At 42.0% G+C, this 19,196-nt stretch overlaps 1 protein-coding gene across 1 annotated transcript in view; it reads left to right on the top strand.

The window, feature by feature from the left end:
* Positions 1-1,672: 1,672 nt before the first annotated feature.
* The window catches only part of GUCY2C (guanylate cyclase 2C), a 42,841-nt gene continuing 25,317 nt past the window's right edge, over positions 1,673-19,196 (top strand). The window contains exons 1-11 of the mRNA XM_014964155.1: positions 1,673-2,042; positions 2,922-3,034; positions 4,516-4,583; positions 6,186-6,401; positions 7,204-7,325; positions 8,252-8,348; positions 11,001-11,121; positions 12,146-12,281; positions 14,519-14,604; positions 15,038-15,149; positions 18,658-18,739. Coding sequence (XP_014819641.1) covers positions 1,832-2,042; positions 2,922-3,034; positions 4,516-4,583; positions 6,186-6,401; positions 7,204-7,325; positions 8,252-8,348; positions 11,001-11,121; positions 12,146-12,281; positions 14,519-14,604; positions 15,038-15,149; positions 18,658-18,739 — 1,364 coding nt within the window. The 5' untranslated portion in view covers positions 1,673-1,831. The remainder of the gene's footprint in view (positions 2,043-2,921; positions 3,035-4,515; positions 4,584-6,185; positions 6,402-7,203; positions 7,326-8,251; positions 8,349-11,000; positions 11,122-12,145; positions 12,282-14,518; positions 14,605-15,037; positions 15,150-18,657; positions 18,740-19,196) is intronic.

Below are 19,196 nucleotides of genomic sequence, written 5' to 3' on the forward strand. Positions count from 1 at the left end.
CTACTTGTTCTTCTCTCCACCTTCACAATCATATGTAGTCTCAGTAACTCTCACAGCACAATGCCACAGATTTTCTTGGTATCTCTTACGCCACGAAGTAGATGATACTAATCAGTCTGCCAGGCAACTGTGTCTGATGTGCAAAGCCCCAGGGTGCGAGGGAAAGTGTGGTGTTCAGCTGGTTCCAAGGAGCTCTGGCTTCACCCCAGCTGGAGCCTCCTACCACACTACCTCCTGCTCCACGTCACCCAATGTTCAAGGCGTGCTCCCGTCATGGGGCTTGACAATGAGAGATCTCACACACTGGGCAATTAAAAAGTTGAGAGGTCAACAACTCATTTATAATGTGCTCTGACTGGGGACTCCCTGTGGCACAGTGAAAGCAGGGGGCAAAGGGGAGAGTAAAAAGAAAAGCTGTGCTAAAACTATAGTTGATTTTACCCTTTTGTTTATGAAACTGCTATGAAAACCAAATAAGTACACAAATAGATGCAAAATAAGGGAGACCTCAGTGCCATTACATATTCCCTATGAGATCAGGAATGTAAAATACTCAGTTCTACTTGCATGATCCACACTTGCTAACTGTTTCGCTTAGAAAGGCTGAGAAGAATATAAAATGTAAATCTTGCTCTGCTGAAGTTAATGACAAATCTCATATTGACTTATATGGGATAAGTTTCAAGGACTTTGTAAATACCTATAAAACAGGGCAGTGATGAGCAGATGATCTCAGCATGAAAAGCTATATTCCATTCTCAGTCTGTGGCTCTAGCCAGCCATACTAGACCAGAGGTTTACATGACGGACTCCTAATTTAGAATTACTGTATTACTAATAACAAATGCTAGATTAGATATGCTGAAGTATTCAAGGTCTGCTCTTAAATGCTGGCTCATTGTCTCTTCTGCTGGTGGATATAAGAAAGATTCAAGCAATAATAATTTTGTATTAAAATAGGATCATGCAAAAAGTCTGTGCAAATATATTTGAAGTGTATTCAACACCTTTAAAATTCAGGCTTTGAAAGAAACCATGGAATTGCAGTTCTGTTTTATACCAAAAGCACTGTTACTTACACCGTTGCTGATTATTTTCCTTGTTTGCTGGGTGAGTACGAGCAGGCAAGCTTTGTGCTGATTCTACTCTGTAAGTAGAAGGGAAGGCTTTGGTCCGAAGGACTGCGAGTTAGACATTTTTGCCAAACACAAAGAGTGTTTTGACGCTAAAAGCTAAAGGAATGAAATTGGTAACTTATCACAGAAGACAATATACCGTTGATTTATGAGTCCAGCCAGCAGAGATGGCGTGGCAATGTAACCAGAGACGTAGGGCAATGCAAACATGAAGTAACCATCTGTTTTCCTCTAGGCTTTAACGGACCTTGTATTTTATTTCCATTTTAAAGAGTGGTCTTTATAGTCCATTTGTCTCCTCCCCTTCCTTCTCTCAGCTCATCCCTGTGATGAAGAGTTAGTGCCCTTATCAGGCAAAGTTTCAGGTAATGCTTCAGTTTTATAGCCCAGCCATTCCATGAGCAAACATTCACAGCAACCTTTAGCCTCTCTCCTTTCCCCAGTTTTGCTGTTGCTAGTTTTTCACAAACAGAAGTGCCACCTAGAAGACCGGAGGGGTGGGCAGAGGTGAAGGCAGGGAAGGGGGTTGGCAAGTACCTGAGAGAAGGATCGTACAGCTTGTCTTTGGATCTACAGCGTGGAGATCTCTTTTGTCCTAGCCAGGAACAAAACCAATGTAGAGTACCTGACGGAAAGAGGGCTGGAAGAGAAAAAGAAAAGAGAGAACACACACAATGGGTCTAAACTGAGCAATAATGAAGCGACAGATTTTGGGTCTGGCCCTTTGGCCTTTGTTTTTCTCTCTCCGGCTGCTGCAGCAAGTTGGTTCAAATGAGTGTAACAACAACAGTTATGTGATCAATGTGATGCTCATGAATTACTCAGACTTGCCATCATCTGCTGATAATTTGAAATTCGCTGTGGAGCAAGCCTTGAAAAGGGTACAAAATGAATTACAGACGACAGGTAAGGCAACCGGTTTTGGTTATCTGTCTCCTGCTGTGGTTTCTTGTCAGACTTTGTGCCAGAGCTTTCTACTCATCTGACCTTCCGCAAACCACTCCTCAGACAGGCTCTTTGCCTGTCCATTCACCTTATGTATATCTTACAGAAATAATGACCTTCCTCTGTAAAAACAGAAGCACTCTACAGATGGGCAGAACCATATTTCCTTTCATGGTGTCTGAATAGATTCTTCCTGCATGCTTTTCTGGAGTTCTGCAGTTGGGATTGGGAACATGGGAATTGCTGAACTGAATCAGTCAAGACCTGTAGTAACTGGGATGCCCTTGCTTCCTCCCATGGCTGGATTAGCCTCTCCTTTCTAAAAATAATTTTCCTCTTGACCCCATCTGTTGATCACATTATGACTTGAAGTGTGAAGATTCTGCAGTCTCTATGTTTTTCCCTCATCACCACTGCAGGTGGTGCCTTTATTTATTTTGCTATCTTACCTCTCCTTTTGATATTACCCATCTACTGTCACTCTCTAGAATATCAAGGGAAAAAGAGGTTCCAAAGAAATGACAACTATTCCCTTTTTACCCTGTAGTTGAAGAGATTTTGTCTATTTTAATTTGAAAGGGTGTCTCAGAGCCCTTAAAAATGTGTCTAATAATGGCCAATATTAAAAGTACTTTATACTGAAAGTACTAACACTCTGCGGTCCACACTGGGGCAAATTTTACAGTAGTGGGGGTTAGGTGGTAGGTGGACATAGCAGCTTTTTGGTGGGAGATGTACTAACATAAGACTGCTCAGATGTGTGTCAGAAGAAAAGGAATAGAGTGTATTAGAGGTTGTCTGCAACTCATGATGCTATTTATTTTCATGTTTGTGTTATAGAAGCAAATGTTACAGTCAATGCCACCTTCCACAACTTTACCACATCACTCTATGTCTCAAGAGGCTGTCGTACGAGCACCTGTGAAGGTGTGGAGCTCATCAGGGAAATTTATGTGAGTAGCAGACTTCTTTAAGTTAATTTCCTAAGAAGACAAGACTTTTTTCTTTCTACATGTGTGTGCGCATGTGTGTCTCTGTCTTTCCATATTAACTTTTGATCCTGTTGATAAATTCCAAACAAATTTGACAGGGAAGTGAAGTTTTCAAAGAGAAGATGTTATTGTAGTTTTTGTGAAGACAAGTAGGCAAACGGAAGGGGGTAGATTTAGATTAGATATTAGGAAGAAGTTTTTCACTATGAGGGTGGTGAGGCACTGGAACAGGTTGCCCATGGAACTTGTGGAGGCCCAATCCCTGGAAGCGTTCAAGGTCAGGTTGGATGGGGCTTTGAGTAACCTGGTTTAATGGGGGGGTTGGAACTAGATGATCTTTAAGGTCCCTTCCAACCTAAACCATTCTGTGGTTCTAAATACTGGAGAGAGATTCTATGAATGCTTTCTAGAAACTGTCATTAGAGAATTGGTAGCATTGCTGGCTAAAGAAGCCCTCTGCTTCAGACTCCTTTTCCTATGCTTAAGTTGTCCTCTTTTTTATACCTGAACCTGTGACCACATAGCCAAAGCAATCTATTAAAAAAATGCAACAACCAACCAAAAAAAAAGAGACCAACCCCAAATACTCAAACAGCCCAAGCAGAGCAAGAAAGGTCTGTTTCCAACTGGATCAGACCCTGATCTGGTTCACCATCAGTTTGTACAAATATACAGAGAGAGCTGTGCAAGGATGCAGGAACATGTGGGCAGAGAGATTATTAGGCTGCCACTGATACCAAAGAAACACGTACAGAACTATGCCCAGAGGGCAAAGATGAAATACTCACTTCTCACTAGAAATCACAGAAGTCACGTGGGAGAAACTATGTAAATACCCTAACATGGGGAAAAGCTTGTAAAGAAGCTGTGTTTTAGTGGATTTTCTCATGTCTAATAACTGTCACCTCTGAGTGAAGCTTTGTCAATCCAATGTGAATTCTCAAATCTACCAATGTATGAGCACGTACTATAGTCCCTCATGACACACAAAGCTACTGGTCAGGCATCATTTGGTGGTCATGGAAGGATTTTTTTATTACAAGCTTCATATGCATATAACTACTTGTTTTTCTGATGCACAGTATCTTGTAATTCCAATCCTTCAGTCTTCTGCAAATGCAAGCACTGCTGGGGTGTATAATTTCATCTATGAAATTGAATCATTTTAATCCCAATTTTCTCTCTGTCTCTTAACGAAGGTCATGCTCACAAGCATTATTCTGTCCTTTGCCTTTTCTTAGCTTTCTGTGATTCCTCCCTCCTTCACTGTAGGTTTCTTCTTTGAATCTTTCTGTAGCTCCTTTGCTACTCTGTTCTTGCCTTTACTGGGTAACTTCTCCATCTTCTTCTCAAATACTAAAGTTTTCTTCATTCTCCCATCCTCCTTCCTCTGCCAGTCCTTTGCACTGTACCCACTACTGACCCTTTCTGATCCCTTGCAGAATACTGGCAAACTTGGCTGTGTTGTCATAGGACCCGCTTGCACTTATGCCACCTACCAGATGGTCTCGTAAGTACCACCTCTTCCTCCTAATGCTGTGATGTTAAAGATATCAACTGATAAGCAAAGTTGTTTTGTGTAAAACAAGCCAGCAGAGACATTGGGGTTTAGGATATATCAGACACCTCAAGGTCTACAGTCAAGCCAGTAAGACTCTTATGCAGAGCCACTATTTAGTAAGGAGAAGAAAATCCCCCTCTAAAGCCCACTGATGAAACCCCATTGCTAACAGGAAAACTTTTCTAATTGCTGACAGTAAGTTAATTGATTGATTGAGGGCTCAAAAAACTTAGCTCTTCAATAACTGCAGCAGGAAAGAGATGTTAGCTCGTGGCATGAAGACATCGCAGCACTGCAGCAACAGGGGTCCTTCTGGGTGGGTGTTCAGTCATTGAGAGGCGCCTGAGTTATGTGTGTCAAAAGAAGATCCAAAAACCCCAACCATTTTCAGTAAAGAGTGTTTAGATAGTGAGCAGCCAGTTTCATCCTAACTCTTCTGCCTCGAGAAGCATTCCTGAAGAATGAGTCTCTCTACAACCATATTAAATAAGAAGCTTTATAATTCTATTATTTATTAGTATCTTCATTCTCAGATATCAGAAGAAATGTAAGCTGAATCTGCAGACTTCTAGCATAAATCAATTAAAAAACTCCATCAGTCATAACATACAAAACCATATTGTTACCCATGTAAACTTCGGTAGCCTTTTGGTTTCACTGAGAGATACTGGGAAGATTCAGACACTTTTATCTCAAGCTTTATCTGCTTTTAGCTCTATACTTTAAGTAGTGTGACCAGAAGTGAATACAATGTTACTGGTGAATGCACGTGATTGATTTACAGAAGAATCAAAAGAATAAGTCTTCCATATGTATAGGACCATGGTAAAATATTACGCTATATTCCCCATTTTATTCCTTGTGCCTCCTAACTTCGTTTGCATTTCTACCTGCTGTATATGGAGCTGCCCAGAATGATGTCAAAGTCTTTTCCTCGGACGCTGATACAGTTAAATCAGTAAAAATTATGAATAGCGGAAGTTTATGCAAAGCAATGAAGAACACTAACGAACAGTCAGGCTGCTTTTGCCCATGGGGCAATAGCTTTGCTAATCAGAACAAATGCCTTGCTTTATGGCACTTTACACATTCCCTGCCAGCAGAGGGTTGCCTTAGCTTTTTTCCCTGGCTGCTGTTGTAGGAGTGAAGCTTTTTTGATGGCAAAAAGCTGTCACCCTCCAGGACTGCCCCAATAAAGAGATCAAATCCATCCCATGCTAACGACAGCCAGGGAGCAGGATCAGATGAGTCCTTGAGCCTTTGGAGTCCTGTCACAGCCATTGGGCTGAAATGGTGCATGATATCCAAAAAGGGCAAGGGGAGTTGGAGGCAGTGAGAGAAGCTTCCTGGACCAGTTCAACAGGGCTTTTCAGTGCCAAAACTGACTTGAAACCTGCTTGTGTTCATGAGAAGCCTTCTGTTTCAGGTTCAAATTGCTGTTAAACTAATGCAGGGCACCAGAGGAGAGTGAGCTGAGGATGGAAATCATGTAGTAGATGCCTTGGTGCGACAGCAATCCGTTCAGACTTGTCCTCTTGTCTCTTCCTTCAGAGTTGAAACAGTACTGAGCATGCCTCTGATCTCTGTAGGGAGTTTTGGACTGTCCTGTGACTACAAAGTAAACCTAACCCGCCTTCTGACCCCAGCCAGGAAATTGAATGAATTCTTCTATTATTTTTGGAAAGAAACTCAGCTGCCATTCAAAACCACAACCTGGGAATCTGCCTACATTTACAAGAGGAATGACATCTCGGAGCCATGCTTCTGGTAAGATCCAGATGCACCTCTGACCCGGCTGTTGATAAACTCCATCTTCATCCTCGGACACGGTTCTTACAAGCTGTCCTTCAAGTCATGCATTTTGGGAGGTGCCTTATGGCTACCAAGTAATGAGAGAAGGAAAAGATGAATTACACCTTTTAGCTGTACTGCATATCTGAATGTTTCGCTCACTCTCCTTCTAAGTATTTTCGAGCCTTGGCATCTCCTGTGGGCAGGCTGGTTTTGCTTAATCTTTTGGCTAGCTTTTACTCACTTGTTTGGGTTTTTTTGCTGTACTCGTTTTTCCTCTTCAAGATTTAACTGATTCAGTATAGGAGTTTTTTTGTTATTATTTTCTTTCCTTTGCTTCTGTCACAGTCAGGGTACAGTTCTTGTCAGCTCTTTTTGCAGCTCCCATTTACTCCTTTGAACCTTCACATGCGTCTTCTGAGATTATCACTGATGTCTTAAAACAGCAGAGCTGCCTGGCTCTCCTTCCCAGTTAATCTCACTGTAGTTTCCCCAGATTTCTGATTTCTTTTCTTAATTTTTAATGTCTTATTACATCATTGTATTCTCCAAACCCAACCACAACCAGGCTCAAATACCTCTGGGTGACTTTCCAAACACTTCTGTCTTTCATGCCCTGTATTGATTTTCTGTCTTTTATTGCTGCAGAAAAAAACGTTCCATACCACCTTACAAACACTCTTGTGTGCTATAAACAGCCTAGCTCACATTTTGGCTTATTTAGGAGAATGTGAGAAGTTAGCAATTTTCTGACAATATCTGTGCCCCATTGCGTCAGGTACATCAACGCTCTAGAGGCTGGAATCACACAGTTTTCCGAATCACTGAAGTTCAAAGACGTTTTAAGGACTTCAGAGCAGCTTAAAAAAACTGTGAAAGATCCAAACAGGAAAAGCAATGGTAAGGAAGGGCTGAGGGTGCACTCTCCCCTGCAGGTAAGTTGGTTTTCTCAGGAAATCAGACCTGCCCCTTAGCTACATTTTAGGGATAGTCCTTCCACAGAATTGGTGGAGAAATGCAGACATAGCACTTCGCATGGATGCAAACATAAAGCAGCACAAAATTCCTCTTTCCATCCCTGCAAAATACAGGCTGCAGACTGGTTCCAGAGAGCTTTTGGGGTGAATTATCCCATCTAGGCATAAGCTCCATTTTGTGAAAGATTCTGAAACCCAGAAATCACAACTCCTCCTAAGAAGTGCCTTAGATACTACAAGAATGCTTAGCGTACGGTATACCATTCCTGTATTTGCAGCCCTGGTACATATATGGACCTCATTTGTGCCATCAAAGGGTGCTTCTTCTAGTAGTGATCCATCTGAACTGTATAAATGGATGAGTAAATACCTCATCTTCTCCTAAGAATAAGCACCTGGCATCAGCAGGCCAAGTGAGTGCGAGATGAGTATAAATGGATGAGTAAATACCTCATCTTCTCCTAAGAATAAGCACCTGGCATCAACAGGCCAAGTGAGTGCAAGAGTCATAAGTAAGCCAATGAAACTATTACTTGAATGCTATTTAACTTAGAAATGTTCATATGCAGTAGCCCACGTGGCATCAGAACTGCTAATGCTTATTTGAGTGAGATAATGGCAGTGCTTTGGTGCAATCAGCCAGAAAATGGTGTAGGCACCTTTTACCACTTTCCCTCCAATATCCTGCTCTTACTGCAGAGGGGCTGTAGCTCTGGGCCTGGGTCCCAGCAGAGCGCAGGTAATGTGCCTTGCTCTACTGCTGGCTACTCAAGCACAGGGGAGCAGGCAAATATCTTCTTCTTGTCTGTGCCTTTCACCAATCTGTCTCCATTTTTGCCCAATCTGTAGTGATCATCACGTGCGGCTCTCCAGAAGACCTCAGCAAAGACCTTGGGACGGAGGAGGTGGATAAGGACATTATTATCATCTTGATAGATCTCTTCAAGTAAAGTATTAGCTTTGCTTTTTCCTCTTTTCTCTGCAGTTTGTTGAAGGGTAGAGATAATGGAAATAGTCTTAGTGGAACTGTTTTATTGGAGTAACACTCTCTCACAAAATGTTTTCCATTGCTGTCTTTCCTCATGTTTTGCCATTTACCGAAGCTGATTAATGTTTAATTTGTGGAACATCATCTATAATATTCCTTTTAGTTCACGTAATATTTTCTAAGGCAGTGACAGAGCAGGTAGGGTTGATATCATCCCTGTGCAGGGAGCCATGAGAGAACTGCAGAGTTCAAATGTGGACTACACAGTGCAGGGAGCCATGAGAGAACTGCAGAGTTCAAAGTCAGAGTGGTCATGAGCTGTTCATATGAGATATTGTACATTTTTTTGTATACTCTGTCTAACCAGAGAATTATGTAAATGTGGCTTATTTATTTATTTAGGGTTTGTTTATTCAATTTTTAAATGATTTAAGAGTGGTACAACTGTCTCTTCCACTTTATAACTGTCTCTTCAACATCTTTTTAACAGCATAAGTCTAACTTTTCAGAGACATTTCTTAGTATACAAGCTAAGTTTTCTGTTGTTCAACTTTGTTACTAATTTCAAAATCTTTACAGATGAGGACTGATATAAAGTGGCCTTATCAATGGCAGCCTCAAAAGCTTTGTCCGTATACAAGGACTGAGAGATGATCTCTTGCCCTAAGCCTAAGTGATATAGCACAGCTCACATCCATATGGCTAAGTGTAGACGTCCCAACTGCTTTTTGGGTATGGCTCTGGTCACCATAGCAAGTCACACTCTGGGAGAAAGCAAGTTGGCCTAGACCAAAACCATGCCTGGGACTGTGCTGGCAGCTTAATGATATGGATGACTATAAGGCAAACCTATGTGCCTGTGTCTTGATCTCACTTATTTCACTGTTGATGTAGCATAAGAATCCATGAACTTCCAGGGCCTGTGGGACTTCCAAGCCCTCGTGTGTACAGCTGACCTTGACAGGGCAGGGATAGGCTAAGGCACTTTGGATTAACGACTTCAGTCATTTAACCTTTGTGTCCTAACTGGAGCCTGTGGTCCAAGTTCTAACAGGATCTTCTCTGTCCTGTACACTTTCAAGTTCACCATGTTATCTTTTTCAGAAGCGCCTCTAAAAGCTTTAGACTTTTCAACACTTTATCCAAGCACTAGGAATGAATCCCCAGTTGCATTTCCTGCAATTGAGGCAGATGGCCACAATTCCTGTCTCTTTGCAAATGCACAATAGTGACTACGCCTGTGAGTGTCTTTACTTATGGGTGTTGTATGTGTAATTGTTGCCTCACAATAAGGTGAGGGTGATCAGGGGCTTCTCTGCTGTGATATCATTCTGACAGACCCAGCTGCCTCAGCCCATTTTATATGCTGCTCTCCTTAAATTTGCTACATACACCTGATTTTGCAGAGTATCTCAAATTATGTTCTTATTAAAACAGAAATGAAATACAGACGCATGTTAGATCAGAACTCAAGCTGTAGGAGAAGACAGTAGGCAAGGTCCCATGCTTCTTCAGGAGTCAAGTCCCTTGGACAGAGTGACGGATTTAAATTTTCTTCAGCTCTGAACCCTCTGGCAGCGAGGACACAAACAGGGTGTTTAAGCCTCCCTCAGGGGAGGTAGGATACTGTAGGATTATCCATTCTGGTGAAATCTAATGAAGTTTCCTTTTCACCTGGCTAGTTCAGTCCAAGCCTGAATGAAAAGCACTTTGAAATTCTTCAGGGTGAAAATTGCAATGTAAAAGTCAGAAGGTTCAGGGAAAGGCAGGGACAGGGCTCTGGTGTCAGGATCCCATCTGATGGCCGTGGAGTGAAGGCTGTGGTCTCCAAAAATTCTTAATACAGTACTGACTGAAAAAATAAAAGGATGATTAAACATGAATAATAAGAGAAGGCTCATACAATATTGTTTTTAATCAATCTAGCTATAGCAATGGTAGATGCTGCCACTTGACACTAATATCTATTGCTAAATTCCTCTGTAACATGTGAATCCTGTGGTTGCCAGTCTGTGAAGCACTTCCAGATGGCCTGTCAGGGTCATTAAACCAAAGATACCGGAAAGCTACCACTTTTTCTGCTTGTTTTAGCATAGTTTTCCTAGCTCACTGAATTAAACAAATAAAACAATAAGCTGCACTCTGCAACTCTCCGATTGTTACATGCCCTCCTGTTAAATGCTTTTGGGACAAATCCTGCTGTGATCAATTCTAGCAGGAAATACCAAAATTAGAGGAATATGCAAAAGAGTGCAGAAGAGGTCAGAAACATGCACGGTAACATGAAGAAACTACAGATTGCAGCACTGTGGATTCCAAGAAGAGACTCAGTTTTAACAGGCATAAACTCCTACTTGAAAGAAGAGGAAAGAAACCTTTGAGTTTCAGATTGCCAGATCTCTTTGATATTACCTTTTAATGTAGTTAAGCATAGAAGCTGACATCAGGGGATGAACAGCATAAGGAATTTTGTCCATGATGAATTTTTCTTAGAACTACTGTTTTAACCTGTTAAACAACAGTGTCGCTGAGGAAAGGAGAGTGATTTGTCAGGGTTACCACTGCCCCTGCTGCTGACTGTTCATGGGCTTCTTGTGCTTTGCTTTGCAGTAACACGTACTTCAGGAGCAACAACTCAGCCCGTCACATGCAGAATGTACTTGTCCTGACTCTGCCACCACCTTCAAGCAATTACAGCTTGAACACTCTCACGACTGAGGATGCCATCCTGGTAACCACATTATTTTGTATCTGGTTATTGCATTCAGTATATTCATGCACTAGGAAATTAAAATTAAAACCACAGTTGCAATCATCCACCATCATGCTTCTATGCTGATATTTTCCTACGTTATTACAGGATGACACTTTAACCTGCTGTAATGATGCAAAAATATAAAATCGTAAGGCAAACATGCAGGCTCTCATGTTCTTGCTTTGTGAAGTTCAGCTTAAGCTTTTAGTTTGGTCTGCAAGTGTCATGTTCATGGGGTGTGAGGGAGACTTATAGGTACATAGCCTTCTGACTCCGCTTCTGAATGTAGCTGGAAGGCATCACTGAAGGAAGATCTATAGGTGTAATTGAGATGTGAGCATGGAAGTTTCAGAACTAATAATTGTTGACTGATTTTCGTGTTCAGATATATATAAGCGGTGGCAACTACTGCTGTTTCTGTCCAGGGGCTTTCCAGTTAAACTTCAAAATGCCTCTGAGCTTCAGCTCTCCAGAAGGCAGCCTGAAGCTTCTGGCTGGATTTACATAGCCCAGCCTGGGCTCAAGGCTTCTTGGGTGCCAGCTCTATGGCAGGCTGCTGGAAATTCTGGCACAGCTCCTTGCCCCTGAGCTGTGGCCATCTGGAAGCCCAGACTTGCTGGCACCATACTGAATAATCTGCACAGAAAGTCTAATCCAAAGGCAGGGGCTTTGGATCCTACTGAGCAGACCTGCCCAGAACCTACAATGTAGGATTTCTTGAATCCTTTTGCACCAGGATCAGCATGGCAGAGCTTTACTTTGGCCTCTTGCAAGTTTTCAATGCCTCCCTGTCTTCATTCACCAAAAATATATTTTATTTATCTTTATTTTCTGAAGTGAAAATGCCGATGTGGCATTGCTCATCTACTCACTCTGTGTTCAGCAGATTCTGGTCTTCCATGTTGGAATTTTTGCCAAACAGAGACCACCAAATATATTGTAGTTTTAAGGCAGAACCATGAACTCTCAAATTCTCATTTTTCTTTTTCTCCTCTTCTAGATGGAAGATGACTTTTTTGTTGGCTATTTTAATGCAGTCTTGCTATTTGGACATAGTCTGAAGAAATTTATCTTCTCCCAGAAGCCAGTGTTACCTCAGGGCTTCCTCAATGAATTCCGAAATACCACTTTTGAAGGTAAAAAAAGTACAGTCCTGTGCAGGGTTCACTGAATTGATGAGGGGAAAGAAATTTGGTTTTAAGCACTGTTAGGACAAGTCACTTCTACACTAAACAAGTCCAAGCCCTTCAATGAATTTTATTCCCACTCTTTTTCCTTTTTCTATCATATTCCCCAAGGATGTTATCTTCGCTATTAGGAGAAGCACTATGTAGCAGTCATGCAGAATCACCTCAGTGCATGAAACACAGAAGAGGGAGAAAGTCAAAATTATGATCATTTGAAACATTGCAATTAGGAACAGACTGAGGACTGTCAAGACAGAGGACTGTCTTGAGGACTTTCTGGGCTGTTGTGTTTTTCTTGCTGCTTTGAAGTACAAAGCGTATTTAATGAAAATTGCTGCCTAAGGAGGAGAGACAGGGCTTCAAAGTCAGCAGAGGTGGAGGGCAGGGACAAAGACCTGAAGCTGGTGTAATTCTTTTGATAAAGAGCTGAACTCCCTATAGAGAGACTATTTGGAGAATGAGAAAGGAGCTGGAACTGTGAAGCATATAGGTGGGTTTCAGAGTCCATTCTTCCTTCAGAAGCAACCTGGCATTCAGGTGGTTAATTTGTGACAGTGGCATTCCAAACTTTCCCCATGTCTAGCCTTGACTTCAGGCCAGTACATATGAAATATGACTGATATTCAAAATGACTCTGCCATCCACTTAGCTAAGCTTTAATGATGTAGTTTCAACCTTTTTCCAGTTTACAAAGCCATTTTAGACCTGGGTGCCTGCAGCGTGAGCGTAAGCCAGCTGGCAATGGGTTGGCACTTCCTAGCCAACTTTCTGGTTCATCTCACAGGTTGTCTAGCATCAGTGGGCTTTTGTGAGCCACGGGCTTAAAATCGCAGAATTTAATCATTAGGAAAAGACAGAGGAAAGACTGACACGATGAAGTGACAACATTACCTCTCTAGGGGCAAAGTCCCAACTGTCACTTCACATCAGAGATCCGTACCAATGAAAACGACAACTCAAAGCTCTGTCTTTATGTCCCACCTGCTTTCAGCAAACACACGTGTAGAAGTTTCCTGGATTTTCCTAATACGGCCTAACAGGTTTTGGGCTTATTTTTGCTTTAACCATGGAATCCCAAACCTAGCAAAGTATAGTTTAGTAATTTTTCCTGGAGATAGAATATGAGTAGACTCATCTCTTCAGTTTTACTCCAAATTTGAAAGGTGAGTTGCACAAACTTCCTTACTTATCCAAAATAAATCTTGCACTGTAATGCTTCACATTAGTTATAGGTTTAGTTTAAAAAAAAGTCATCCTAAAAGTGAAAGGTGTTGAACTACCTTCATTCTTTCTTGTGCTGGAGCCTGGCAGAGTAGGGATTTCATACAATAATTATTTTGATACGAAGAATATATGCCATGAAAAACTTAGCATCAGTTTTTGAGGTGAAAAGGGAGAAGGTAATTCCCTAACTAAAATAATGATGATGCTGAACTTCAGGAAAAATAAAGTCAGTCACCAGCAACAGCAGCAAACGAGCAATCTGAAGCTGATCAAAAAGACTCTCCTGGAAAAAGAAAGGAAAAAGTGAAGGCGAGACTTTTAGGAGCGGTGTGTATTGGCTAAGCTAGTGCTCTTGTTGAAATGACTGACTTCACGAGAGCAAAGTCAAGCCACGCTGAGGGACTTAGGAAATTCCACCTTAAAATTCTTGGATTGTGCTACATGGGCAATTCCCAATCTGCACATTTGCTGACATACAGAGGCAGGAGGTTGAAGAAAAAAAGAACCTGGTTAAAATAATATTATTAGAGCCAAGCAGGTGGCTCTCAAAAGAGTAAGAGGAATGAAAGTATCTCTATATTTCCTTTCTTGCTGATAGATTCAAACTGCAGGTGGAAACAGGCAATTTTCCTTCTTACTTCTAAAACAGTCCCTTCAAGGGAGGTTACTCTGACATTCTTGGTATGCTGAAGAAACCTGACAAATATATTTTTCTATAGCTAGAGGGAGACTTTCCTCTTCAGTGCAGTCAGTTCAACACCTTTTATTGGATTTTGTAGAGACAATGTAGCATGCTATTAAGGGAGAAGTAGCACTGCACCAACCTGACATGTTCTCTAGCGTGTACATGAAGAAGAAAAATATCCTGAGCATCACAAATCCTTTTATTTATCCCATCCTTTCTACCATGTATTTGTGTTTCTGAGAATGCAAGCCCTCTGACTAATTCCTTGTGTCCACAGGGGTACTGGGTCCTGTGACTCTAGATGAATTTGGAGACGTTGATTCCATTTTGTCCCTGCTGTACACATCATACGCTGCAAATCATGTACGTATGTCCAGGGAGCAACTGTTTGACCTTATATATGCAAGGAGAAACAAAATACCCTGTACTATTGCATAAGAATGATGAAAATAACTGCAGCAGAAGTGGTGGTGTGCCAAGGCATGTTGTGCATGCCTGGAGAGGGTCATGAGAGGCATGCTGGCGACTGACAGGATTGATGTCATCTGGTGATTCAGTAAGTGAAGTGCAGCTGGTATTCTGTGGAACTGATACATTTCTTTTCAGAGAGAAGGGAGGAAAGAGGAAGAATATGACAGCCAAACATATGGCTGAGCTGAGGAATGCACCACTGTAGCAGAAAGACCAAGAACTACTTTGAGTTTGGGCAATACACTTATTAAGGGTAGTTTGAAGCAAAGGACAAAAGAGGGAGAGCGCAGCTGCTGACTGCATTTCTTCCCTTCTACACCCCTAGTTCAGAACTCTTCTGCATTTCAACACTCACAAGAACGAGACACGTGTGATGACTTCCAGTCCGGATTTTGTCTGGAAGAACCACAAGCTGCCCAGTGATACGCCAAGCACTGGTGAGACACCCATTAAATCTACCTCTTTCTTGAAGACAAGTCACACAGTCGTAAAATCCACCTGCTGTGCAATCCAGCATGCTACCTTCACACTGTCCCCAGCCAGGGATGCGAGGAGCTGGGGAAAGAACAGCGTCTTTCCTTCCCCTGCCCAGGTCCCCATATTCTTTGTACCCAGTCCAATTCTAAACCTGCATTTCTGTTTCAGTGTAACTAAGTCTTTCATAGCTTCCATACTGTCCCAATGACTGTGGGGAATACCATGGCTTGTTTTGGAAGAGGTCACCCCCGGAACATAAAACCTTCACTAGATGATGGTGGTGGTGTGAATTGTTTGAAAGACTGTTCAGGAAAGGCAGCAGAGTTAAGGTTATGATAAGTTATCTGACTTTGCATTTCTGTATTGCTGATGCAGCGTGGAGGCTTCTGCTTGCCCCTTTATCCTTGTTGCAGGGAGCTGGGGAGAGGACATAGCACTGAGTAGATTCAGGGTACTTCTCTGGAGGGGTCTCTTAGAGTAATAGCCTAGTGTCCCATTATCTTTCTGTGAGGAGCCAGCTCATCTATCTCCACTCAAACTTTAAATCAGAAATCCACACCTCCTTTTCTTTTGAGTTTTTGGTGAGTCCTGGATGGAACAGTTGAGTCCCCTTGTAATTCGGCGTAGCAGAGTACAGCATTGTCAGCCTGAGCAGATTGGGATTGTTTCCCCATTTAGACTGCTGCCATGTGGTGATTGGCAATGGAATGATTTATTCTTCAGGGTATTACATGCAGGATAAAAATTATTGCAGTGGCAGTGGTTGCAAGGGTTAGTGAACAGCAGGTTAGTTTTTGCCAGAGTCATTCCCATCAGCAAGTGTCCAAAGGTGCTGCTCTTAAAGGTCTCTGCTAAAGGCCTCCCTTAGTTTGCTGCACTGTTTACCTCCTCTAGGGAATATTACAATGCAAACCAATAACTGCAGGAACAAACACTTTCTGATAGCTAAAATGCAAAGTAAGGTGTTGCATGGGTTTAAACACTTTTATTCCTCAGTAAACAGATGGCTTCAAATTAGAGTTTGCTGCTTGGCCTCAGCCTTCTTGGTGTTACGCCAGTGCTACTGTCATTCATCCCTTGGTCCCCACAAGACACTGTGTTGTCAGAGGATCTCTGCATCTTTAAAAGATTCCCCTGAGTACATCCTTGTTTGAAGCTGTTGTACAAGGGCAAAAGAAAAATGTTCAGGAATTGCAGAAAGCCGGTATCTACAAACAAGCAGCTTAACATTCAGTGCTTAATGAAGACCTGACTTTGTGGCCAAGCTATACTAAATCAAAGCAAAACCACCTCCCACAGGCACTTGATTATTTTGTTTTCACATTTAAAAAAAATAAACCTCCTTTCAGTGTGCCCGTAAAAAAAAAAAATATTCCCCCAAAGGGCAACTTATTACAGCCAAAGTTTAAGTAAGTTTAAGTATGGCCAAAGCCAGTCAAAACATTCCAAACAGAAATATGTTTTTTCCTCCGGGGAGGTGAACAAACACGGCAACCAGAGCCCTGCTCCTTCCTAAGCTATAACCGAGATCAGCTAACTCAGTTCTCCTACCCTCTTTCCTCCTAGCGTTCCTTAAAAAAAGGGGTCTCATCCACATTTTGGCATTATTCAGAAAGTTTGAACCCTCACTCTAAATATGGATAAGGTCAGCCTTCAATAAACAGACGGTTCTTGTTCCAGAGGACATGAAAACAATTAATTAGTGATGCGCTCTCCCTTTGTGTGTTGTAACGCCAAGGGCCAGGAGGTGGCAGCAGAGCCTCAGGAACGGGAGGTTGTGGTCCCACAGCGCTTCCCTGGGAAACTCAAACCTGCTGATGGTTAGGCTGCAAGCCACTATTCGCCAAACTACAGTTTTACAGAATTCGTAGGAAATGGCTTTGCACATTCTCATGCATATGTCGTTTTATAGTGGTAATTTAATGTCCTTCCTTGGTGGAGGGAAACATAGTACTGACAGTTTTCAATGGAGAGCATCAGATGAATACTAAGTTACTAGGAGGCCCTGAGACTAATTCTGAGATGAACACACAGAAAGATGGTGAGGAGATGTGAGACACAGAACAAAAAATAAACCCCAGAAAGTTGGGTCCAAAATCCAGAGCTCTGAAACTGAATTCTATGTCAGATGCAGACACTTACATTGGTGTGTTCAAAATCCCTGCCCAGCTGGTGTTTGATTCTGGAGGCAGCTAGTGTGTGTCTTGTTGCTTTTTATTTGTGTATTAATTTTTACACTTTATTGTTTTCCTGTGTGCCTTTATTTCCGGTTTTGGGCATGCTCAGAACCGCATTAGCTTCAGGAGGCTGAGTACCTCAGCTCTTTTACTATCCAGAACTGATATTGCAATCTGTGAAGCTTGATTCTTCTCTGCTTTCTTTTCCTGAGACACTTGCTCAGTAGAGTAGGTACACTCTAGACATGTGGCCACCAGACAAAGCTCTGTACTGATGGCCTGCTGCTCTTCAAAGGCAGTTGGTGGCCGTAACTTTCCTTCCCAGTATCCCTGAGCTCCAAGAACTGACCCATAATAGGCTTCAGTTTGCTTTTCCACATTAAGACAATCAAAATGACAACCTTAAATAATCAGTTCCCAGCCTCAACAGTTTTGCCTGCCTGCTCAGGACTAGGACCTTTGTGCGCTCTGTGATTTTGGGTCTAAGTCCTCAGATGCCTGAACAGCCTGATTTTCAAATTGTTTGGCACCTGGCAGCTTCCAACAACACTAATCTGCCAGTTTTGAGCTGCATCAGGTTAATTTCCCTCTATAGCACACAAATTTCATACTGAAGAGTCCACTCTGTACCATTTGTAAGGACCAAACCTTTGTTCCCCAGTTCAGAGAGAGCCTATTCCAAAGGTGTCAACGAAGAGCCCATTTTGCATTAAGCCCTGGGTATACTGGGGAAAAACAATGTTTCCTACCTGCCAATGACTCTGATTACAAATGGTCAACTGCTTACCCCATATACAGCCCTCTCCCACAGAGATTTGTACCCAAGGTTTGGCTCCACCATCCACTTTTATGAAGTTATTGAAAAGAGAAATTTGTCTGCTTCATTTTCTAAAATGTGGTTAGTAAGAAAAGCCAGCTTTATTCCTGGACTATCCTAATTTGTTTTTAAAGAGAACACCTGAAAACCCTCCTGCTGAGCTGATTTGAGATGTAGTGAGTTAAATTAATCTCACACCTGGATGTCCTTATAGAGTGCCCAAGCCTCAGGTGGGGATGTAAGACTGCACTGCTTTGGGTTATGCTTCATCCTGTAGTGAAAAAGGCAGGCACTTGCTGTCTCTAGGCAGTGCTGGGCTTTACCAAAGCCTTTCAATTTGGATGTGACCAAAGAATATCCCTGCTCAGCTACTGTGACTTGGACACATGCAGGCGAGGGTAATGTCTAAAATATAATATTGTTTCTCAGTGTCCTCTGTCAAGTTATTTATTTTTCAATTTTTCTTTTCTGCAGGTCCGCATATCTTGACCATTGCTGTCTTCACACTCACAGGAATTGTGATTTTGGTTCTGATCATCTCTTTGCTGATTCTAAGGTACCGACCCCTTTGGCCTTCTGTGCTTGAAGAGTTTTCCTCCCAGGGCAATGCCTTTGATCTCTCCTTGAAGAGCCATTCATTAGCTTACCTTACATACCTGGGTGGTTGCCCTCAGTGTGAACCCTTTAGTATGTGCCAAATAGTGTTTGCATCCATAGTGTTATTATGTCAGATTAATAATCAAGGGAAAAGATTGGTGAAAGAAGGTGAAAAACTCTTCAGCAAGGTGAAGAGTTTTTACATCTGCTAAAAAGCTCTAATTTCCTATACATACACAGAAACATATGTCTCAGACCAATCTTCAGACTTTTTCCATTTACTGCCCATCTTTAGCTTACTTGGGGTTCACATAGGTTTCTCTAACCTATTGGTGGCATAAAAGTTCAATCTAGAAGGAAGTATTTGTTTTGAGTCACTGCAGGAATCAAAACACCATGAGGTTTTGGTGTTTTGA

The sequence above is a fragment of the Calidris pugnax genome, unplaced genomic scaffold (assembly GCF_001431845.1).
Source record: "Calidris pugnax isolate Ruff unplaced genomic scaffold, ASM143184v1 scaffold44, whole genome shotgun sequence".
NCBI classification, from domain to species: Eukaryota; Metazoa; Chordata; class Aves; order Charadriiformes; family Scolopacidae; genus Calidris; species Calidris pugnax.